The sequence below is a fragment of the Thamnophis sirtalis genome, unplaced genomic scaffold (assembly GCF_051295495.1).
Source record: "Thamnophis sirtalis isolate CommonGarterSnake01/CBP01778 unplaced genomic scaffold, rThaSir2_p1.2 scaffold_4, whole genome shotgun sequence".
NCBI lineage: Eukaryota > Metazoa > Chordata > Lepidosauria > Squamata > Natricidae > Thamnophis > Thamnophis sirtalis.
This window is the reverse complement of record NW_028261384.1, coordinates 90542732-90567590: the sequence shown is the minus strand read 5'-3', so window position 1 is coordinate 90567590 and position 24859 is coordinate 90542732. Positions and strand designations below refer to the sequence as shown.

Below are 24859 nucleotides of genomic sequence, written 5' to 3'. Positions count from 1 at the left end.
CAGTGCTAGCAGAGGCATCGCGGGCTGGTCCTTCGCTGTTTCCAGGTTGGGCCTGTGGGCCAGATCTAAGCACCCCATGGGCCAGGTCCAGCCTGGGGCCCTTGACTTTGACAGCCCTGAGTTAAACTATTCAGCAAGTCATTTACAGTGATCTGCAGGTTCTGTTTATCAGTTTGGGATCAGTTCTAGTAGAAGTTTCTTTTGATCTTCTGGATTTCCTGCAGTAACTTCTGGTCTTCTGAAATTTCCTTTAGTTCCTTCAATAATTTCAATTTCTCACAGTTGAAATTGTTAGCAGGAAGTATTTAGATATTGTTTTTAAACCTGTCTACTTTGTAAGACTGATTTATCTTGGATTTCACTGTTCACCCTTTGAAGGACCCTACGGTTGTTGTTAAAAGAAGATAGAACAATAAGTGATAACCTTAAAGGTTGGAAGAGTCACATATTCATTGATTTGTTAAACTCTTCTGCTGGCTAATTGTAGATCTAGTAAGACAACAACTTTTATGGATTTTATTGACAACTTTACAGGGATCAATTGGAAGAATACTAAAATTTCTGCATCTGCTTTATTCGGTTTTCTTATTTTGAATCTGTAAACAATTGCACATAAGCTTCTGTTCCAATTTGCAGAAAAATGTAGTGTTTAACTTTGTTTCATGTACAGGTAGTCCTCAACTTACACCCATTAGTGTACTGACCATTCAAAGTTACAATGGCACTGAAAACAAGGTGACTTATGTCTGTTTTTCCACACTTACAGCCATTGCAGTATCCCCATGTTTACATGATCAAAATTTGGACACTTGGGCAACCGGCTCATATATATGAGGGTTGCAGTTGTGACCATATGACAAGTACAGTCAATGGATTTCACTTAACAGTATATTACTAACTAATGTTATGTACTGATCCAGTTAACAACTGTGACAAGAAAGATCATAAAATGGAGCAACAAACCCTTAACTGTTTTTGCTTGGCAACAGAAATGTTGGGCTCAGTTATGGTCATAAATCAAGGAGGTTGTATCATCTTTTGAGCACTTCGGGGTTCATTGAAACATACAGCTTAGCTCTAGTTTCATATAAAGTCTCCGTATTTCAGAAATTATGCAAACATAAACAAGCTCATCCTTGTATTAAATTATGACTTTAAATTTGATTTCAAATTTCAATTGAAAAGTGATATACTAATTTCTTGCCTGATTCTGACAATTATTGATTTTATTTTTTGGGGAAGATGTAATTTATTTGTCATTTCAGGAAATCATAATACCACAAAGTTTGAGAACCTCTGCAGTTTTTTATGCTGGGCTGATATATACAAATACAATACACATAGTCTCATTTATTTAAATTATCTAGGAATCTGGAGACTGGTAATAGATAATTAATAAACCTTTGTTGTATATAATTGATACATTTAAAGCAGGCAAAGTAAAAATAGAATACTTTATTTGGCCAAGTGTGATTAAGCGCACAAGGAATTTGTCTCTTGTGCGGAAGCTCTCAGTGTACATGTGAAGCAACAGAATGATGATGATCAATATAATAATACCAAAAGAAGGGAGAATAAAGAAGATAACAATAAGGATAAATAAAACTGCTACAGCCTTATTACATGGGTAAATATACATAGACATTAGACAGCACTGTGAGAATTGGGTGTTCAACAGACTGATCGCCTGAGGAGGGAAATGTCTGTATATAGTTCTTTTGGCCTAAAATACCTGAGGGGAGGAGTTGAAACAGTTTATGTCCAGGATGTGAGGGGTTTGCAGATACGTTCTCAGTCCTCCTTCTGACCAAAGCAATATATAAATCTTCTATGGGAGGCAGGCTGGTTGCAATTATTCTTTCTGCAATCTTAACTATTCACTGGAGTTTGTACTTTTTCTGTTTGGTTTCTGTACCAAACCAAACAATTATAGAAGTACAAATGACAGGCTCAATATTTCCTCTGTAAAACTGTATCAACAGCTCCTGGGGCAGTCTGAACTTCCTGAGTTCACGCAGGAAGAACATTCTTTGTTGTTAATGATGGTTCTAATGTTAAGTGTCCATTTCAAGTACTGGGAGATTATAGAACCCCAAAATTTGAAGGACTCTGTGCTGTCAAATATGGTAAGAAATTATAAAATAGAAGGGCTCCTTCTAAAATACACTCTCATTAGCATATTAAGCTCTAGATTGTTATGCCTGCACCACAGGTCCAATTATTCAATCTCCCAACTAAATGCAGACTCATCACCATCTTGAATAAGGCTAATGACCATAGTATTATCTGCAAACTTTAGTACTTTAACATAGAGTTCCCTTGAGATACAGTCATTGGTATATTTAGGGAGCAATAGAGCAAGCACACAGCCCTGAGGGGCGCCTGTATACGAGATATAATTTTCCCTAGCCTCACAAATTATTATTAAAACAAATTATTTACCTACAACTATGAGCAGGTACAGAAAGCTGGATCAATTTAGAGTAGAGAATTTCTGGAATGATTTCCCAAAGGTGCTTCTACAGCTCTGGAGAAACTTCTTGGATGAGAAGCGGAGTGTCTTCAAAGAAAAACAAGGAAATCCAGTTGCTTCTTGAAAAAGCACCTTTGAGATAACCATGGACTTGGATGACAGAGAATCTCCATAAACATTCTGGAATGATGGTATTGAATGCTAAGCTGAAGTCCACAAAATACATAGGAACCTGGAGATTCAAGATGCTGCAGAATTTAATATAATTACTTCTTGACAGCATCATCTGCTGACCTAATTGCAAACTACAGAAAGTCCCTGGCTGATAACAGTTCATTTAATGACCATTCAAAGCTACAACAGCACTAAAAATGTGCTGTTTCTCATACTTACAACATTGTTGCATCCCCATGGTTATGTGATCAAAATTCAGACACTTGGCAACTGACACATGTTTATGATTGTTGCAGTGCATATTTATGATGGCTGCAATGTCCCACATGATCAACTTGTGCCACTTGTGACAAGCAATGTCAAAGAGCAAGTCAAATTCACTTAACAACCGTGTTAATAACTGAAGTGATTCACTTAACCAATGTGGCAAGAAAGGTTGTAAAATCGGACAAAATTCACTTATCATATATTTTACTTAGCAACAGAGAATTTGGGTTCAATTGTGGTTGTAATGTATTATCATGATATTACCACCTTTGTTGTCATCTTTGCCATTAAAGCATATGGAACTATTCAAAGCCTTTCCTGTTTTCCAGGACCTTGCTACTACCTGCCTGGCTGCAACCAATAAGAAAACTATCAAGTCTTTATGTTTCAAGGTGTTATTTGGATTATCAAAAAAACTTAGTAAGGGCAACTTGGGATCTAATATTATGATCTGGGTCATAATCTATTCTATTTTGTATAAATTTTGTTTTAAAAGCTGAACAGTTTTATAAGATCGTATACAAATTTAGTTCAAAAAGGCCGAACATATAGATAACCTATTTTTTTATGTTTTCTCCAACACATAGGGGTTATACTAGAATCAGAATTTATTGAAGGCTGAATCTTATAGTTAATGACCAAACATTTATGGATACCTTCTTGAGTTATTGCACTGCAAATTTATGTATTAAGGTACAGCATCAAAGAGTAAGGATTCTATGGTCTTTTATGAATACTGCCCAGTTAGACCAGAAGATTTAAGTATTGATCATTGCAGGAGCTAAGAGCCAGCCATGGGCACAGTTCCAGCGCAAATCTGCTCGCCTGTCCCGCAGTTCCACCTACAGCCAGCTTTCAGCCACTTTGACTGCCGCCAGTGGTGGGCCAGACATGAGAGGGTTCCCGTCCTTCATCGGGGCTGAAAGTAATGGCAGTGGTAAGGGGCCATCATGAAATGTGGGATAGGGAGGGGTGGAGCATTAAGGCTACCCATTATATTACAGCTTGTCTCTGACACCAGATTTGGAGATATGAAATATATATTTAACTAGTTTATTGTTGATGTATTGAGGATGGGAGAAAGAGATATTTGTTACTAATAACAACCCCAGTCAGTCGAAGTCTTCTTTACTTTCATGTCCTTTATATCTGAGTTTGGGATGTTCGGCTACAGAGTTCCAACTGAGCAGGCATTTATACTGCCATCATCTGTCCTTAAATAGGAAGATTCCCCACTGCCATCTTGAATATGGAACAGAACATCAAATCCCCTTTACTCTGGAATAAGTTATTAAATAAATTGTAATCTATAAGCAGTCCCAAATGGAAGTATAAGAAACAAAGTAAAGACTTGAAAGAATAATGTAATTGCTATGAATTATATGAGGTTGAAACCCAGCATTCAGCAATGTATAAAAATCTGAATGAGCACATATCCATCAAGCTAACACAATAAATTAAATAACTCTCATGCAATTAACTAAATGTTATCTTCCAACTTTGCCAGCATTCGGTAGTTTGGACTTGAATCTTTAGCCTGGTCAAATGAATTTTGTTTTCTTAAGTGCCCAATTCCTGCAAGGCCTCCAAGCACAGCTCACTAAGAACAAATGAAACTTTCCCTCCCTCTGAATTCCATCTCCTCCCCCCCTCAGTTTTTTTATAGAGTAAGTATATATATTTAACAATATATGATTATAATTAAAAATCATTTTAATCTATAACAATTCAAACCCTACTCTGTGCACAGAATAGTATCTTTTGGATTTTGTCTCTTGAAAATGCATATCCAATGTATATGTAGCTGTGGGGCCTCTGGGGATGTGAGAGTCATTATTTCTTAATTCTCTTTGTACAGCTAGTAATACTTGGTTGGAGTTGGTGCCTATTGTTGCAGTCAGCGTTCACCTCTTCACTGCAAATAGCACAGAAGTCCAGCTTTCTGGCTCAGTCCACCTCTCCATCCCACTGCCATTTGACACAGCTGCTGTAGCAAGTACCAGTGTGCCAGCCTGGCGCTTTGACCTCAAGAGCGGTGAGTGGTGAAATGCTTGTGAATTGTTTTTTTAATGATTTGATCATTATTGTTTCTCCAGCTGATGGCGTAGGAGGATCCAGAATTGGGTTGTTCAATCCTTATTTGCCCAAAAGACTGAGTCAGAATTGAAGCCATGCCTCCAGCTTCCCCTGCTGACTCCCAATTCCGACTCAGTCTTGTCCGAAAAGAGATGTAATTTTTATTGCTGTGAGTTGAAAATTGGTTTGTAGAGTTACTTTGGTTTAAGTTATTTTTTCTGGTTTTTAATGTTGTTATCTGAGTGGAGGGTGAACTTGGCTCACAAGTTTTTTCCACCTGGTTGCTGCTCGCCTAGTGAAGCACTTGGACTGGGTTCCTGTGGAGGTCTCTAGGTTCTTCGTAGGAAAGCAGCTGGCTGTGCCGGCTATCAGAGCTCTATTTGCGGCTCTGTTCGGCTTAATGATTGATTGATGACTTGTGAGTACACCAGAGAGGCTCCCTGCGTTGCCGCTGGTTCTCAGGGGCTGCAGCGGGTGGTTGATGGAGCTACTGAAGCGCCGGCACCTCCATGTGGCAGCAGAAGCCCAGAACAGCAGGAAGGCGCAATTGGCACTGGCTTGCCTTGTAGAGAGCTGAGCAGCTGATCCGGGCATTCTCGGGGCCGTTTACTCTCCAGAAGCATTGAAGCTGCTTCCTCATAAGTATGGGGCCCTGGGATGGCCATTTTGGAAGAGCTTTTGGGGCAATGGCCATCTTGGGAATGACCTCATGGTGGTGGCCATTTTGTTGGTGGCCATGAGGCAGTGGCCATTTTGATTGGAGCTCTGATGGGTCACATGGTCAGCAGCCATTTTATTTTCCCTTTTCTCAATGCACAAGCCTCATTGCGACTGCTGGCTGCTGTGAGAACAGTCGCAGATTGCTGAGCTGTTGCCGAACCGAGCGGAGACAGGTTTTAGAGCACAGTGTGTTGTACCATTGCCACGGCTAATTCCCCCGGTGAGAGCAATTCTGGGGTGGCTTCTGTAGCTCCCTTGAAGAGCTCCAAGAAGAGGAAGTGTTCCCCACTGGATCCTCCTCCACTGGTGAAACAAGATTCCTCCAGGCAGGGAAGTAAAGGGGATGGGGAAAAGTCCAGACAGGGAGATGGAGATAAGGCCCCTTTGTCATCAGTGAGATCCCCCCCACTCCTAAGGGCTGCTCCACTTTCTCCCTCCCCCTCTCCTCTAAGACTATCTGGATCTCCAAGGGCCAGTTCCATCTCACCTCCACTTTCAGAGGTAGAGGACAAGGAAGGCGCGTGCCATCTGTTTACAAGTGTTGCGCCTGTCCCTGAACCAGGCCACAAGCACCAGCTGGCACCCAGGCCTGGGCCTAGTCATGCAATTGGTGAATTTGATGATTTGCCTGATAACATTCAATCTCTTATTCATCAAGCCATTGCATATGGCATAACTCTCCAGGGTTGTTCCTCTGACCAGGCGAATGCAAAACTGATGGAGGCCAAGCACAGACGTGTCCAGGATCTGGTTGCTCGCCCTGACAGGGCGCAGAGAGAGGTTTCTCCTTCGTTCAGGAGCGAGGTTTCCATCTAGGAAGATGAGGAGCAAAAGAAGACGGAGCTTTCTGATGATGAAAGTTTGGCACCGGATGTCCCAGCTTTTGCCGGTTTGTTTCCTCCTAGTTTGTTTCATTCCTTGCTATTTAAAGCCAGGAGTACGGCGGCTTTGGAGACGGAGGCTGACAAGCAGAAGGAGAAGGAGCCCGTAGTCGAGGCTTCGACTTCCAAGGCGGCACTAAAGAAAAAGCACTTCTTTATGGAACCCCCAGCGCGGAAGGAGGAGATCCCTGTGCTGAAACTGTTTCTGGACATAATTCAGAAGCAGTGGGCCAAGCCAGGTACTTTCCCCACCCCGGGTGGGAATGACAGACACTTCTATAATATGAAGCCTGATTTCTCCTAGGCGTTACAGGTTCTGGAGGTAGACGCTCCTGTGGCCATCCTGGCATCACCCACAACCATGATGGCAAGTGATGTGGAGGACAACCTGAAGGTGGAAGATAAGAGGACTGAACTGGCATTGCGTAAGACCTTCCTGGCAGCAATGTGGGCGATGAAGGCCGCCTCTTCTGCATCCTTCAGATGCTATGCCACGCTATGCTGATGTGGTTTGAACAAATGCAGAATGCGTGTTCCGGCGCACGATGTGAGACTGCTTCAGGACATCAGCAAGGTCATTGCTGCAACCCAGTTTTCAGCTGATGCGACCTTGAACATCGCTAAGTTTGCCCCCAGGGCACTTTCTTCCTCTGTTTCAGCTAGGCGGATGGTGTGGCTCTGGAATTGGCAGGCAGATGCCAAAGCAAAGTGGAAGCTGGCTGCTGGCCCGTATGCGGAGAAGAAGCTGTTTGGCGAGGTTCTGAACCCAATTCTTATTGAGGATAAAAACAAACGTAAGGTTTTGCCTGTCACGACTAAGAAGCAGGAACACAAGTACACACCATATACATGCAGGGTGCCCTATAGGGGTACCGACACGGACTATCATTGTCAACCTAGAGGTTTTCAGCCACGTCAGGACAGGGGGCAGGATAGGTCTTCCTACAGGGATAGGTCATGATTTCAGCCCCAGAGTAAGCGGCCCTTTCGGGGGGGGGGGGGAGCAGACGCCCCTTCTGCCAGAATAAATGAGCAGGTTTGGACAGCTCCCATTGGTGGTCGGTTGGCATTGTTTGCCGACCAATGGGAGAGTATTATATCGGATCTCTGGGTCCTTAATACAGTAAAATTTGGCCTACGACTGGAATTCCTTTCCGTCCCCCCTAATTCTTTTTGTACATTCACATTTTCCAAGTGTGCGCTTAAGAGACAGCTCATGTGCCAAGCGATCGACCATCTGGTGGAGATCCAGGTGGTCGAATTGATCCCTCAGAAGGACTGGGGCAGGGGTTTTTATTCTAACCTCTTTGTGGTTCCGCAGTCCACAAAGGTGATTCTTGACCTTAAAAGGTTGAACCGCTACCTAGTATACAAACGGTTTAAGATGGCCTCCCTTCATTCCATTCTGGAAGATATCAGGGAAGGTGACTACTTAGCTTCCATTGATTTGGTGAAGGCCTATCTTCATATATCTATTTTCCACGAACACAGGAAATTCCTTAGGTTTTCCTACGTTTTCCCTTTTGGACTGGCTTCGGCTCCCAGGACTTTCACAAAGGTCCTGGCGTCCCTAACGGCTCACCTAAGAATGGTTCCCATCAGACTTCATTACTATTTAGATGATATTCGCCTCCAGGCGGAGTTGCCGGAGCAGTCCCTTCAAGATCTTGGCCTGACAGTGGAAACCCTGCAGAGGTATGGGTTCCCGGTAAATTTCCAGAAGAGCCATATGCCACCTTTGAACAGACTGTTACATTTGGGTGCGGTCATAAATTCCTCCTCTGGCATGGTCTTCCTGTCCAGGATTGCAGGACTAGTCTAGTGAAGCTAGTCAAACAGATGCAGAAGGAAAGGCGTGTGCCCATCGTCACCTTGTTCCAGTTGCTAAGAAAGATGATTTCTTGTATAGATCTGGTTCCCTAGGCGAAGCTCCATGCTAGAACTCTCCAATGGTTTCTGCTCCTGTACCAAAAGAGCAAACACGGTGACTCTACTTTTCAGGTTCGAATGCCCCACCCAAGTGAGGGTCTCCTTAAAGTGGTGGATTTCCAAAGCATTGGCTAAGGGGTGTGAGCCAGAGATGCTCACTCTGACTATGGATGCGAGCCTTTATGGCTGGGGGGGGGTTGCTGGGGACACAGCTGGCCCAGGGTCACTGGTCTCCTTTGGATCTTAAACATAACATAAACTGGCTGGGGCTGCGAGCGGCTCATCTGGCCCTTCGACACTTTCAGGGCCTTGTAGAGCAAAGACACGTCCTACTTCTGACAGACAATGTGGCTACGAAGGCACATGTAAACAGACAGGGAGAGACTCACTCCAGAGCCCTCTGGATGGAATATCAGCGCCTGGGCCATTGGGCAGAGAGGCACCTGTTGTCCATCAAGGCAGAGCACATATCCGGGGACACCAATCACCAAGTGGACTGGCTCAGCAGAGCCACAGTGGAGCAGACGGAGTGGCAGCTGGATCCGGAGCTGTTCAAGGAGATTTGCAGGAGATTCGGATGGCCAGAGGTGAACCTATTCATGTCTCCAAAAAACGCCCAGCTCCTCAGGTTTTTCACATGGTTCCCGACTCAGGGAGCAGAGGGGAGCAGTGCCTTACGCAGCAAGTGGTCCCAGGGCTTGTTTTACATGTTTCCCCCATTTCCACTGATCCCAGGGGTGCTGGGAAAGATAGTGCAGGAGGGGGCGGAAGTAATCATGGTTGCTCTGTATTGGCCATGCAGGCCTTGGTTTGTGGACCTCTTAGGTCTGTCCATTGCCAAACCCTGGAGGATCCCGCAAGAGAAGATTTCCCTTCACCAGGGGGGCCTGGTCCATCTGGAGCCTCAGTGGCTCCAGTTGACCACCTGGTATTTGAAAGGGAGATCTTGAGGGAGGCAAGGTTCTCCTTGTGGGTGATACAAATCATCATGGCTTCTAGGTGCCCAGTGACTGTGTCCCTGGCTATTAATGCTGAAGGCAGGGCCTGCTCTTCTTTTGTTTACCTAGTTGGAGCTGCGCCTCGTCAGAATTGGAAGTCAGCAGGGGAAGCTGGAGGCGTGGCTTCAATTCTGACTCAGTCTCTTGGGCAAATAAGGATTGAACAACCCACTTCTGGACCATCCTGCACTATGCTGAGAAGAACGTTACAAACATATGAAGCAAGGAACAATACTGTTTGTAAAAATAGAGGCTTTGGCAGGAAGCACACTGAGTGATTAAGAGGATCTAAACATCCTCTCCTTCACCCATAGAAGCAAGTTTTCTGCAGGATCATAAAATTTGCAAGTGCGCCTGGAAAACATTAGGAAATTGTGCTGGCACCATGCCTATAAAAACTAAATGTGATGTGGAAAAAAGACAATGACATTGATGGAAGTGTTTTACTGTAATAGTGTAGAGGAATAGGCTCCTGGTGCAGATCTTATAATAAAGGTAAAGGTTCCCCTTGCATATATGTGCTAGTCATTCCTGACTCTAGGGGGCGGTGCTCATCTCCGTTTCAAAGCCGAAGAGCCAGTGCTGTCCGAAGACGTCTCCGTGGTCATGAGGCTGGCATGACTAAACGCTGAAAGTGCACAGAACGCTGTTACCTTCATATCAAAGGTGTTTCCTCTTTTTCTACTTGCATTTTTTACCTGCTTTTGAACTAATAGGTTGGCAGAAGCTGGGACAAGTAAAGGAGCTCACTCTGTTACGCGGCGGTAGGGATTCAAACCACCGAACTGTTACCTTTCTGATCGACAAGCTCAATGTCTTAGCCACTGAGCCAATGGGTCCCTTGACAGATCTTATAATACAAACCTGTAATAATAAAGGCGGGAGGTCACATCTTCATGTATTCTTTTCCTTTATCTTACTTTTTCTTTTTTCTTGCACTTTTTATTCTGTTTTTTATATTCTTTTTCTTTAAGTTTAGTTTGTATTGTACCTCAGTCTTCCAATCCAGAATTGATATGCTATATATGTTTTATTTCTATAATGCCCTCTAAACTGAACTCATTTTTTTTGTTTACCCCTATGCTAGCAAAACGCTGTCTGTTCAATACCAGACAGCAGCATTGTTCAATGCTGTTTGGTATAGGGATAGGCAAGGTCAGTCAAGGTCTCCTAGCCTCTTTCGGGTTAGGGGTTAGGTTAGGTTAATGCTGAAGTGCTGAAGGTATTAAATGAAATGATGGTTAGAGTTAATTCTGAAGTTATTAAGTGAAATGATGGTACTAGAATTTCAGCTAGGGGAGATATTTTGAAATCCACATCATGTTTTTAGGTTGCTTATTCCCTATCCCAATGTTGTGTTTCTTGTGTACACACTAGGTATGGCACAATACAGATACTGATTACAATATTATAATGTACCCATATATATGCTCCTGAATAATTTTGATTAGGAGGGGTTGGGGGGTTAGTGCTGGTGAATAGTTCTCTTTCTTTCAGGTTATTCAGATAGCCTTTTTAATTATTTCAGATTCAGTCATATACTCTCTTCTTAGGGCTTTGGATCCGGAATGGAACTGGACTCATCCGCAAGGAGGGAAATCAGCTGTACTGGACATTTGTATCTCCACAGTTGGGCTACTGGGCGGCTGCTATGCTGTCTCCTATATCAGGTAAAATAGCCAAAGTCTCTGAGAAGTAAACTGATCTCAGTGTACACAATGTTGTTTTTTTTTTTGGCCTATCTGGTATCACAATATGAGGAAGATTAACATGTTGGATCAATTATCAATTAGGAGAAATTTTGCTAAGCCCAGAGAGAATCTTGCTTCCTGTTGCAATAAACTGCCAAGAGCTTGATACTGGTGGGAATTGTTTTGGGGTGTGGCATTTTTTGGATTGTAATTTCTAGAGCAACTCTCAGTTTGAGTGGAATGTTTTTCTTCTAGCTTTGGGACACATGCCTTCTCCAGTTCATAAGTGGACGTAATATCATGACACAAACACAAAAGGGGTGGGGGCTTAACATGCAACACTGTGTTAATTATTCACCGCCACCCCCTCCAATCTTTTCTACAGATAAATTTGCCAGAGGAAGATCTTATTCCCTAAATCTTTTGATGCTTTGGTCTTTTAAATTGTTGTTTATGTTATTTTAATTAAACTGCATTTTTTTAAAAAAATCAATGCAATTGTAAGCCATCCAGAGAAATTTAAAGGACTTTATATAGAGATTCTCATAATAGATAGCAAATACTGTTTCCAAGTCAAGTGAAAAAGGCCCATACTATCTAATCATAAAAGATGCTTCTTTGCAGGGCTCGGAACTTCAACAGCAGGAATTAAAGATATTGCTACCTACCATACTATTTTTCTACTTACTATCTTGGGTGCCCTGGCATTGCTGGTTCTCATTTTGCTCTGCCTGCTTATCTACTATTGCAGGTAAGTTCCACTCTTTCTTTTGTGTCTCTTTCTGCCCCACCACTTGTTTCTAACTTGAGCCCACTTCTAAAACCATTTTTCATAATCTTACTAAGCATTAGTACTTTAACCAAGGCTTACTTATTGCAAATTATTTCATTTCATTTGGATATTGTTATAGTCACTTTATTTGAATTACTGCAGTAATTGATTCTGAGTCCATGAGATGTGTATCCCCTGTTTCCACCTAATCTTAGGTATTGCAACTGCCCACCATCAGAAAAATCAGCATCACAGAATGTTTACTTCTGGGAGTTTCGGGCACGGTTTTTTGAAACCAACACACTCCTGCATGCAATTAGTTGGGACAGTGTGTAGGCATGGCAGCTGAACTGAGGGTTGCAGGATTCCTTTGGAATTTGGACAGCTGTTCCAAACACTTTGACACCAGTCACTGGACAATGTCAAGCAGTCTTTGTGGCTGATTAGTAATGCATCAGCTTCTTTCCTATCCTCATCTCCAAGGCCCATTTTCTTCAACCTTGGCCTTTCTTGCCATATTTTACTTAAATTAAAAGGTTTCAAACTTTTTCAGGCATAGAACTCCTGTACATGCTATAAATATGTACCATATTTTTCATACTATAAGACGCACCGGACCATAAGATGCACATTAGCTTTAGAGGAGGAAAACAAGGGAAAAAAACCTGCTTCTGCCTCCCAGCATCCATCCAGTATTCATCTGGCTAGCATCCTTGCAGCAAACAGCAAACATCCTGGTCAGCTACCCCAGCACGTAGCTCATCACGACTCCACTCCATTGCACCCACCATCGGACAACTGAGCTGAGCTGCTGCTGCCACTGAGAAATGCGGGAGCCTTTGCTGCCAAGCAGCTGATTGGCAGTTAAATTGGCCTCCCAGAATACTGCCTATCAGCTGTTCTAAGCCGGGAGGCTAATCCAACCACTAATCAGCTGCTTGGCAGCAAAGACTCCAGTGTTCCTCAGCAGCGACGAATGAAAGCAGCAGTGACAGGTGGTGGCGAACACCACCACTGCACCAACCCCCTCCTTCCGTGACAGTATTCACTCTATAAGACGCACAGACATTTCCACCCACTTTATTTTGGGGGGGGGGGTTGTCATATAGTGTGAAAAATATGGTATAAGTGTGTCTAACATATAATAAAGAGGACAATGCAGAGTGCAAAAGTGTGCAAAAGTGCTTTTCCTCAGTCTTGGAGGAAAATGTACAGTTCAGACTGAAAATGGGGAAGGGTTATATAGGTCAGTAGCTTAAGCTTCCAGGGGAATTTGAACCCAAGATCTTTCATTAGAAAGTAAGGGTTATCTATGATCACTGCTGCATCTCAAATACTTCTCACTTATACCAATAAAACATTTTATTTCCAGAAGTGCAGAAACATGTGCTAGAATTAAGAAGCTGGACAAGTGTGTGTTTCTAGCACATAGAGTATTTTTTTCTATGTTTCATAAACGTAGAACCAGAAAGGAACCCAGTTCAAAGTCTGGAAGTATACTCACCTTCCTTTTATCCCCAAACATACTTCTTTGGGATCCAAATCAAGATTTATACAAACTAATTTCCTTAGAGAACCACAAGTGTCACAAATGGAGGGCCTGGTATATTTTCATGCAGTTCAAGTTAGTTAGATCTGAAAATTGACCTTGACATGGAAATGAACACACAGCAAGGATACATTTAAATTCTTTAACTGAGTATGCTGATTTTAAATTACAGAATTCCCTAATATCCCAAGAGAGCCAATTTGGTGTTATGGTTAAGGCTTCAAGCTAAAAACCAAGAGAGCATGAGTTCTAGTCCTGGATTAGGTACAAACCCAGTTAACTGACCTTGTGCACTGTGTTTTAGACCTAGGAAGGAGGCAATGACAACCCAATTCTGAAACACTATCAAAAAAACTGCAGGGTTTGTTCAGGCAATCTATGGAATAAAGGGAAAAATATCCCAAAAGAAAGGAAGCAGATGGAGGTGGGAATTCAAAAGGAGAAAGAACATAATTTAAAGACCTGGACTAAAAGCAAATTCCTTAATCCATAAGGGTAGAAGGGCAATTATTTTCTTTGGGGAAAAACCATTTTAATCTTTTTTTTACGCATATGGAAACATATTTGGCAGTGAATCATACATTGACTGCTAATAACCATGTCACTCTTTCTTTGGTCCCTCCATGCCCCTAAGTAGATACTTGGTTTGGATGCATGAGAGAGACTTTTGATGTGTTCTACAGTTGCTATAGAAGGAAGATTCCTAGCTACTTTGTTATCATTAGTTCCAAATGAGAAACAGTGATTACTTTTCCTGGGCAATTTTTTCCCCCAATGCATTTGAATAAATGCATTCTAAAGCATTTGTTTTAGGAGCCAAAATAAAGTCTTCATTCATAATAGTTAAATGTATCTCACTTAGAAGGAGGGTCACAGTCTGCTGGGATCCCACAATTGCCAGTTGCTTATTTTTTAAAAAGATGTTCTTCTATATTGTATTAATATTTTTATTTAAGCATGTCTGCCTGCTTTTTGATTTGGATATTGCTTATCTAGGAGGAAATAATTCATGGAAATGTTCTTTCCTATTGTGACAATATGTGAAAAAGGGTGAGAAAAGGATGAAGAGACACTGCCTATGGAATCGTCAGATAAGGCATAGACCACAGATTCATAATGGCAGAGAAAGAAGCTCAGACCTGGCCCTCTCTAACTTCTCTGGCCAGCTCCCATAGGAATTCAGGAGCAATGGCTGAGCTGCCATCTGTTGTGCTGCCAAAGATTGAAACAAATTCTGCCCCAGCTGTTAGTTATATCATGGCATTCTGCAAATTGGTCATCTGTGCATCCACTGCTGCTGGTGTTACAACAACATAGCAGCCAGATGCTCAACAAACAGCAGATTTCCTTGAAGACTGGAGGCCATTTCTGAAATTCCTCTCTTTGGAAGGGAGTAGCAGGGTTGCAAAGTGGTAAGCCTTCCCAGGTAAACCAGACAGGAAACACAAACCGACGAACTAATTCTATTTTATTGTAAGGCTACAGGTAGTTCTTGACTTATAAATCAACCACAATTGGGACCAAACTTTCTGTTGCTAAATAATGCAGCCATAAAGTGAAACATGTGACTGTATTGCCAATCCTGGCAATCCCGATTGCAGTTGTAGCTCCAGGCATGCAAGTCCTTATTCAGGAAGTGGAGGGAGTCCTAAGTAAGCCCCAACAGTGCAGTGAAAAGCTGCTACACCTCAGAAAGTGCCAAGTGTCAAAGAAGTCCTAAAGGTATTAGCACAAAGCAGCTGCCCTAGGCCAGTCACCCTTGCTGACCTCCATTCCACTATCTTCACCATCTTCATCCTGCTACTGATATGTTGGCCCAGCTGACCCTTTTTAAGACAGCTGCTGGCATTGCCAGGCCTTCTTCCAAGGCCACTTACTCCTTTCTCCAAGTAGCACACAATTTGTTCAAATTGCATGTGGCCTTCTTGCAAGGTTTTAGAATGCTTCAAAGCTTTGCAAGAAGGCTGTATGTAATTTGATCAACACTGCACATGACCTCTGGTAAGCTTGATATGGACAGCAAGGCCATGGAGTTCAAGGGAACCAAAAGGGCAGAGAAAGGGGGAGATGGAAGAGAGGAACTGAAGCATCCCTGCGGTCATTAAAGTACAGGCACACTGCCAAGGACCCAAATTTTGATCACATGACCAAACAGGCACTGCAATGGCCATGACCTTGGGGTAGGTCCATTTTTTGCAGCATGGTTGTGACTTTGAAAGGTCACTGAATGAATGGTTGTTGAATGACATGTTACAGATGTCAAGGACTCTCTGTAACAGAATTTTGCAAGTCTGAAAGGACAAATCTCCCACTGTCTCCTTTATAGCCTAAGAAGTTAGGGCAGATCCCTTCTGAATTTGTTTCTTCACCTATTATGCAGCTATGGACTATGCCCGCTCTCTCTTATTTGACCATTCCTAGGCAACATCTTTTCATCCTGTTTCTGAAGATCTTTCTCACATTCCATTACATCCATCTTATTAAGTGAGACCTTTTGTGCAGAGATATTCCAGTTGAAGTTAATAAAATGGGAATTTTCAGGCATCATAGAAGACTTTTTCTGTACAGAGGATGTGATAAGTCATAATTTGAATTATGATACCTTTCCATCTGTACAGATCTTTGTAACCATTTTCTTTCTTTACTTCTTTCTCTCTAGGAGACTATGTCTCAAGCCACGTCAACAACATAGAAAGCTTCAGCTTTCTGGGGCTCTGGATGCATCCAAGAAAGACCAAGCTACATCAATGTCGCAGATTAATCTTATTTGTACCAGCCATATGGAGACAGCTTCATCCAATGGGGACATAGATGTGCATACACCCATCCTCAAATCAGCTTTCTCCTCTTCCAGGGAGTTTGAGAGCTCCCGTGAGGAATTCTTCAAGCAAATGCCAAACCAGAAAATTCGTCATGCCAGTAAGGCCTCCACAGTAGACACACTGAGCCAGCGAGGTGGTCCCAAGGATGACTATCCCAGAATGGTGGAGGGCTATTCATTAAAAGCAGCCCGGTCCATGGATACCTCTGGCACACTAGAACCCCCTCTCTTGGAAGATTACAAGCGTAACTATTCACATCAGCGTGTAGAAGACAAGTGCAATGAGACACAACGTAAACAAACACGGAATGATAGCAAGCCTTATTTGCAGGAGCCCCCATCACCACCACCCCTCCCAGCTCCTTTTGATCATTATATGGCTCATAAAGTTGATGCCAAACCTCCTGATTTCATGATGTCACAGTCTGTAGACCACCTGGCCCGTCCCACTTCTCTGAGTCAACCTGGACAATTAATCTTCTGTGGTTCTATTGACCATATGAAGGATACAATGTACCGAAATGTCATGCCAACCCTCGTGATTCCTGCCCACTATATGCGTCTGGCTCCAACAGATCAGACAAATACAGGCTCTGAAAATCAACCAGATATGGACCCAACTGCTATGGGACTCCCCCATCAATTTGGTCCCCAGGAACAACAGAGGCAGCAGCTTCTCCACCAACAGCTGCAACATCCACAGTTCCAACTACAGCAACATCAAGTGGAAGACCCGGAGGGGAAGGGTTGGGGACCCCACACGCAATCTGTCAGCGGTTCAGTCACCATACCTGTGTTGTTGAATGAGTCCACTATGGCCCAATTGAATGGGGAGCTACAGGCACTGACTGAGAAGAAGTTGCTGGAACTGGGTGTAAAGCAACATCCACGAGCCTGGTTTGTATCACTAGATGGACGTTCCTCTCAAGTCCGTCATTCTTACATTGATCTCCAGGGCCCTGAGAGGAATCGCAGCAATGATGCCAGTCTAGACTCAGGTGTGGATGTCAACGAAGCCAAGCCCACCAAGCGCCTGAAGGAGGAGCGCATGGGTCCAACGTACTCTAAACTGGTCTTTGCCGATGCTGACACAGAACAAAGCAGCAGCGAGAGCCGCACTGCAATTTGTTCTCCCGAGGACAACTCACTCACCCCTCTGCTGGATGAAAACACTGACCACCGTGCTGCTACAATTCCACGACATGGGCGCAGCCGTGGCAACAGCTCTCGCAGCAGCAACAGCAATAGTGAACTGCGCCGTGACTCAATGACCAGCCCAGAGGATGACAGCAACGAACCTTCTGAAGGAACTGATGACCAGGGAGACAAGAAGAGTCCATGGCAGAAACGTGAAGAACGACCTCTCATGGTCTTCAATGTGAAGTAGCCAGGAGGAGGAAGAAAGTTGCATACTTTGGGTGGGGTAGGATAAGGCACCAGAACCATGGAGATCAGTATTTGCCTTTGAGTCTCGTCTGGCTTCCTTTTCTCTCCATCTCATCAAGTGCTCAGCTGAACTGAAGCCCTTATGTTTTGACAGAAGAGATGAATGAACAGAGCAAGAAACAATGCAGCCAAGCTGCATTAATGTTTTTCCCTCCAGCCACTGAAGATGCTGTCTTGCTCAAGGGAGGTTAAGAAGTGCCACAGCAAACTACCTAAGAAAATTTGGCCTCTTTCTGTTTCCACCAACCACTGTGAACCAAGCAATCCAGGGCACAGAAATTACAAAGGATGTAATGACAGCGAAGGAAGTTTCATTGTTCGGTAACTCTTGTCAATCTCTGGAGAGGATACTGCTTGTCCTATGTGGTTCCAGTTCCTAGAATCCCTTATTTCCCACCCAGTTTGGTATAACCAGAACTATTGATGTCCCTCTGCCCTAACACTTTGGGAACAGAGGTACAGTGGAAAGGCATGACTCAATTCTACAACCCTCTTGCCCTCAGGGCTTTTGTACAGTTCTTTTTAAAAATTAAGTCCTGTGGATTTTCCAAGCCAAAAGCTTGGACGGGTGGGTGCCCAGGTTGATGTCCATCTGTGCCTGTCATCCTTTTATGATCCGACCACTTGGATTACAGTACAGGGCCCAGATAAGGAGGGTGGGTTTGGGGAAATTTGGGCATTAGTGTGGGTAATATACATATGTGTGTGCATGCGTGTACGTCAGTGGTGGGTGGGAGTCTGAACCATGTATGTGTGGATAGATGTGTCTGACCTCGCTGCCAAATGAACTCCTTATTGGAGTCATCTCTGTGCCCCCTCCCCCCTTTTTCCTTATGCCTGCAACTCCTCTGTCTCCTCCAAGTGCCTTCTGGCCCCAATGTCTCCCTCCCTCCGCCCAACCAGGCAGCTGTGAATGAAACCTTGATATCTGTAGAGGCGTACAGGGATACCATCTGTTCATAGCTGCTCAGATCTTCCTTTCTGTATAATCCCCTTTTTTCCTGCAGTGAGTGCTTGGCAGGGGGATCAAGAAGGGGGATTGCTGAAGGAAAAACCAACTGACACATCTCTGCTTGTAAACACAGGGGCCAACTTGCTAAGCCATCAGCACAGACTTAGGAAACTGAGCCAACCAGCAACACAGTTGTGGTGATTGAGATCTTAAAGAGCAGCAGGACCAGATCTTACTTGATCTTACAAAAGAATGATGGGCATGATGAGCAATCCCAAGTAAGGCATTTGTGGAGATCTTGGAGCCCATTGTAGCACATGATTTCATCTGAAGAAAGGGATGGGGAACTACTAGCCAGCCCCAAACTGAATTTTTTGTCAATCAAATTGGAAAATAATAAATGGGGTTGGGCACATTGTGGCTGCAAATAAGGTGGTGGAAGATTCCTTTTTAGCATTTTGCTTTTGTGTTTAAAGACACTTGGACTTTTTATCAGTCAGGCTCACATCCTTTTGTAACAGCAGAAGGTAGCAAAGACTGAAATAATTTGGGGAAATATTTTATTTCAGACTCGCCTTTATACTAAGACTTGAAGACCTTAAAATAGAGGTGAAATTCTTCTTTCTTTTGAGGGCAACAGTCTTTAGAAATAAACTGGGAGGCTACACATTAATGACAGCCGGGCCAGAATTAAAAGTGGGTGGGATTTTATCCCATCTTTTTCGTTTCAAACCCACACCCATAGTTCCCAGCCCTGCAAATTGCTAGAGAAAGGACAGATTCCTCATTAGAGGTCTAAGTTGGTTACCTAGAGCACATCTTCCCCTACTGTTTAGTTATTTGATCTATTTGTCTGCATTTCCTGGTTTTCTGATTTTTTTCCTAATTGTCATTTTTCTCTCTCTGCTTGAAGAGATCATCTTTTCTGAAGGGCACTTCTTTCTTTGCCAAGATCTGGATAATCTGGCTTAAAAATAGGTCTTTATTCATCTCAGCTTCAGTTGAGATTTTCAGAATAGAACATAACTTACACAGTGTGAGAGGAGCACTTACCGTATGCTCAAAAATGTTGGTTTTTATTTGCTTGCTCCAGGGATGAGCCTTACAAATGAAAAAAAGGTTCTGGGGTTGAGCCCTATTTGTATAAAGACTATTTTTTCCATTATAATTCTTTTTTTTCAGTTCAATAATTGCCTTGAGATTATTTTCTTTTAATTATTTGAATAATGTCCATATTTTGCCTTCTTTCATAGCATTACATTGAATTTATTTTTATGTTCATAGGGTTTTTTCCCCCTGAAAGACCATCATTAGAATCACTAACTGTGGAACTCCCCAGTACCTGATGTGTCTGGTGCAAGATTAATACTTGTCAAACTGCTTCACAAACAATCCAATTACTTACATGAAGTCTTGGTCTAAAATTGCAGAAAATGTTCATATCTGATTAATTTTGCAATCTATTCATTTGAGAACTGTTAATATTTTGTAAATCAGGTACAAAACCTTTTTCCAACTGCAGGTGACACTGCAAGAGCTGGCTCACCATTCTTTCAAAGCATTTTGTCTCTTTCCATGTTCCACTAATGCCAAATGATAGATACTATCTGAGTAGTGCAAGAAAATTCTGTATTTGTAACCTGACTATCCAGCTAATCACTAATCTCAAGAAATCTATGCCTAACATGGTTTAAGGTATCACTTTGGTGTGATCTGATCATTATAGCTCTCTACAAAGATAGTGGGATTTTAGTCAAACCTAGAAAAAGTTTTTAAAAAGTCAAGGAAGTTTTAATCACTCCAATGCTCCACATAAAACCAGAACTGTTTTACTTCCAATCAATGCACAATGCTGCTTTCTATAATTTTATAGCTGAAGAAAAGCATTGCATCTAGGAGCTAATAGCAAGGTATGCCCTCTGATATACATGTATCTTTAACTATCTTCTAGTTTCTCCAGTGACCTCAAACTGCCAAACAAGCATTTGAGGTTTTTTTAATGTTCTGAAGAAAAAATAGTTGATCAAATTCAGTGGCTATTGTTGGTGAAACTTCCTATTTGTACTTTAGAATGGTATTAATATATAAATCTTCGGAATTTATCACAGCAATATTGCACAGTGGTGATTTCCTCTCCCAAGAAGATTTATTTTCCTTCTAACCTTTGGTGTCCCTCTGAAACAAATAGAAGGATTACCCTTTTTGAAAGACAGATCTCACACAAGAGAGAGGGAATTACTGATTTATTGGTAGATTATTTATACTGTCTCTTTTCAAAGCTGTAACTCTTTAATAATAACCTAAGACCTGGAAGGCAAGTGCAAGGGACAATATTAGGGGGGAAATTTCATTCCTGAATTACAGTTACTGTTAGGGAAAGGAATAAAGTAACTATAGCTGTCTTAGCTTGCCCTCCTCCCCCTTCACACACACATCAGAATAGAGTAAATAGATACAATATGCTAATCTTAACATTTATACATGGAAGCAGTGAACAATATTCAGTGTGGAAAGGACATATGTTTGCCTGCACAAGAAGCAGCAGCCTCAAAGTGAACAATGCAGCCTTAGTCACTGCTGTGTGGGTGGGATGGAAAGGACCAAAGTTGGATTGCCTGCTTAGAATCTAGAGACACTATTCTAAATCTTTGAGCTGCTTAAAAATACAGCAATTTCTAACATTTTGTGATGGTGAATAAAAATTTGGTAGGGGGAGGGGGTAGAAAGCTGTATGAAAGTTGGGAATAATGTGGAGCAATGTGAATAAGGATAAAAAAATTAAGATCTTGGCTAGTCTGTGTAATCCTTGGGACTAAAAAAAAATTCAGATAGTCTGTAACTGAAATAAGTGAGATAAGAGAAAATCTAGGTCTTGGCTATCAATTAGTATTCGACTGGATTTGTATAATTTACATCTTTAGCTATTCATAACAAAATATATTTCTGTTCTGATCCACAGGTTTAACTGCTTTAAAATGTTAGAATGTGAGCACATATTCAGGTAGTCCTTGATTTATGACCATAAATGAGCCCAAAATTTCTGTTACTAAGCAAGACATTTGTTAAGTGAATTTTGCCCCATTTTATGACATTTCTTGCCATAGTTGTTAAGTGAATCAATGCAGTTGTTAAGTTAGTGACAGTTGTTAAGTGAACTAAGGCTTTTCCATTGACTTTGGCAGAAGGTCGCAAAAGGTGATCACATGACTCTGGGATGCTGCAATCATCATAAATATGAGTCAGTTGCCAAGGGTCTAAATTTTGATCACTGACCTTTGGGATGCTGCAACAGTCGTTAAGTATGAAATACGATCATAACTCACTTTTTTCAGTGCTGTTGTAATTTTGAATGGTCACTAAATGAACTGTTGTAAGTCAGAGATTATCTGTACTTTGCGGCTATCATCTTTATGGAATAAAACCGCAGAACCATAAAAGCAATTCTGGCACATAAGGCACCTAATTGCATCATTGCATTTTGATGCCATCAGTGTTTGAATTGTCCAGAGGCTTTGATTAGCCTAGAGCAGGAGTATCAAACTCACATTGTCATGGTGGCATCACATGACGTATTGGGACTCCCCCCCCCCATGCTAGAATGGGCGTGGGCGTGGCCAGTACATGATGCATCCAGCACTTGGGCAGGAAGCTTGGCAGCCCTGGCCTAGAATATAAATTTCAGTAATAGAATAGGAACCAAAATTAACAGAAATACGGTGTGTAGAAAAACTAAGACTTACGGAAGTACTGTGTGTATTTAAATACTAAAAGGGATACACAGACTCTCCTCCCCCATATCCAGCATGTCTGTAGATAAAAGAAACAGATTCCCTCAGTGTGACTTCTGGTGATTTTAAGGCAGCTGTTTATACAATTCTCAGACCTGTATAGGGCAGAATAGAAGAATGGATAAGGAAAGGCTGCTGGCTGTAGGTAAATAAAATCAGAATGCATTTCAAGGTTCACTATTTCTTCTATCTTTATCAGAAACAAGAGGTAATAGTTTATAGAGAATAAATCTTTAGAATGGCAATACAGAAACTAATTAGGTCTTTAAATAAAATCTGTCTTATAAAAGTAGCTTCATATTATTGGGCTAGTTCATAATTGAGTTGCCTGTTACTCTTTTAATATTCTAGTCTTCTCCCTTTTGCATTTGGTGATGATAGAAACCTATGAGTGATGGCTTTTAAAGTTTACTGAATATTGAAGCAGGAAAAGGAACACAAAGTAATGTGCATTACTTTGTCAATGTATGTCAATGATGTCCTGCAATGTGTGGAGATAGATAAGTCTCTTTCAGATCAGATATTGTTCCAGTAATGCTAGGAGCTTTTCTTGTCAGCCATACAAATGTGGTTTCCCCTAATGCCTTTTAAAAATATTTGGAGTTTTTAAAAAAAATCCATACCCTAATACCCCTTAAAGATCTCTCAATCATGTTATTAAAACTGGTTTCCTACTATATGGCCTTGTGAGAAGGATCTGCAAAAGCAGTGCAGCAATATTATTCTCAAGTTGGGAATAGACTATAATAATTTGATGCTTGAAAATATTCCCCAAGGCTATTTTCCTCTCAATAAATGTAGTTAAGCATTTTAATAATTTGCCCGACAAACTTGGAAAATGGAAACCAGCAAGTCCTTCACTAGTTCATATGGTTAACTTTCTCCTTTTACAGACGTTTTACAAATGTGTGAACTACTGGCTGAAGATGTGGAAACAGTGATTCAACACATCCCCAAAATACAAGTTTAAGCAAGATTATGATATATCACCACACCCTTTTGGTAACAACCAGTGCAGCCTCCCTTTTATTTAAAGAAGAAAATCCTCCTTAATGCCTTTGCTATGGTTAATTTCTAGAAATAAAAGGTATTCTTGGAAGGTATTGTTGAAGATCATCGTTGGAGGACACAAATGACATTCTTATTCATTACAATACACCTGTCAAAGCATCCTTTTTAAAATTATCAGCAAGGGTAAGGCCATGTCATTTTAGTATAATAGCAAAAAATAAACAATTTTATTCTATAAAAAACGAATCTGTCGTAATTTTACTCGTGTACTTCTATCCTAATACTCCGGCAGCAATTTACACCTTACTAACGAGTTGCCGTTGTCTTCCCCTGACAAAGAACCTTTGCTCTTCCGTCAGAGCCAAGGCGGATCCTCTTCTTCCCTTTTGCTGGCACTCAACGTCACTGCGGGTGACTCCACCCCCACCCCCCCGGGACCAGCCACAAATTCCATTGGCGCGTTTAAATTGGGAGTCATTTCCAGCTTCTATCCTGCCCTCCGACAGCCCCACCCTCTCAGTTTCCCGGCAGGATGTGAAGCTTCCGGTCAAGCGAGAGACTCGTTTCCCTTCGCCCCCCCCCCACCTTGAACAAAGATACGAGTAACAAAGACCTTCCACGTTGTGAGCACGTACGCTCTCTCCCTCCACCCACCAGCTCGCGGCCATAGTTGTGGATTACATGGCTATCGCGAGACTTTCTGATACAGATTCTCAGCAAAGGACCAAATTAGTATAGCTGTATAATGTTATTTATCTACTGCGGATACTGGTTTGTATATTATAATCTGCACTGTTTTCGCCTTAAAAAACCTACACCAAAAAGCACTAGTATATTAACTATACTAATTAACATTTCAGCTCTTGAAATTTAGAATAGAATAAAATTCTTTATTGGCCAAGTGTGATTGGACACACAAGGAATTTATCTTTGGTGCATATGCTCTCAGTGTACATAAAAATACAAGATACATTTGTCAAGAATCATAAGGTGCAACACTTAATGATAGTCATAGGGTACAAATAAGCAATCAGGAAACAATATTAATATAAATCGCAGGGATACAAGTAACAAAGTGACAGTCATGCAGTCATAAGTGGGAGGAGATGGATGATAGGAATGATGATTTGCCTTTACTTTAACTAATAATTTGCCTTTACTAAACATTCTCCGAGGTGTCCAGTACACATAAATTCATTTGTTGTATTAATTGCATTTTAAGATCAAAGGAGATATTTTAAAGGAATCTGTCACTGGTTTAAAAACAGGACATTCAAGTTTGTTATTTAAAAATACCCGTTTCATCATTAC

The 24859-nt window shown here is 41.9% G+C and overlaps 1 protein-coding gene across 4 annotated transcripts in view; it reads left to right on the top strand.

The window, feature by feature from the left end:
- The window catches only part of FAM171A2 (family with sequence similarity 171 member A2), a 57404-nt gene extending 33647 nt beyond the window's left edge, over nt 1-23757 (top strand). Inside the window, exons 4-10 of one of the 4 annotated variants that reach the window (XM_087713372.1) lie at nt 3693-3851; nt 4773-4949; nt 11072-11188; nt 11834-11960; nt 16190-18253; nt 18883-19027; nt 23431-23757. In XM_087713372.1, coding sequence (XP_087569498.1) covers nt 3693-3851; nt 4773-4949; nt 11072-11188; nt 11834-11960; nt 16190-17738 — 2129 coding nt within the window. In that variant the 3' untranslated portion in view covers nt 17739-18253; nt 18883-19027; nt 23431-23757. Of the gene's footprint in view, nt 1-3692; nt 3852-4772; nt 4950-11071; nt 11189-11833; nt 11961-16189; nt 18254-18882; nt 23358-23430 lie in introns of those variants that run through there. The other 3 variants (XM_087713373.1, XM_087713371.1, XM_087713374.1) reach the window with 3 other exon arrangements.
- The last annotated feature ends 1102 nt before the right edge of the window (nt 23758-24859 follow it).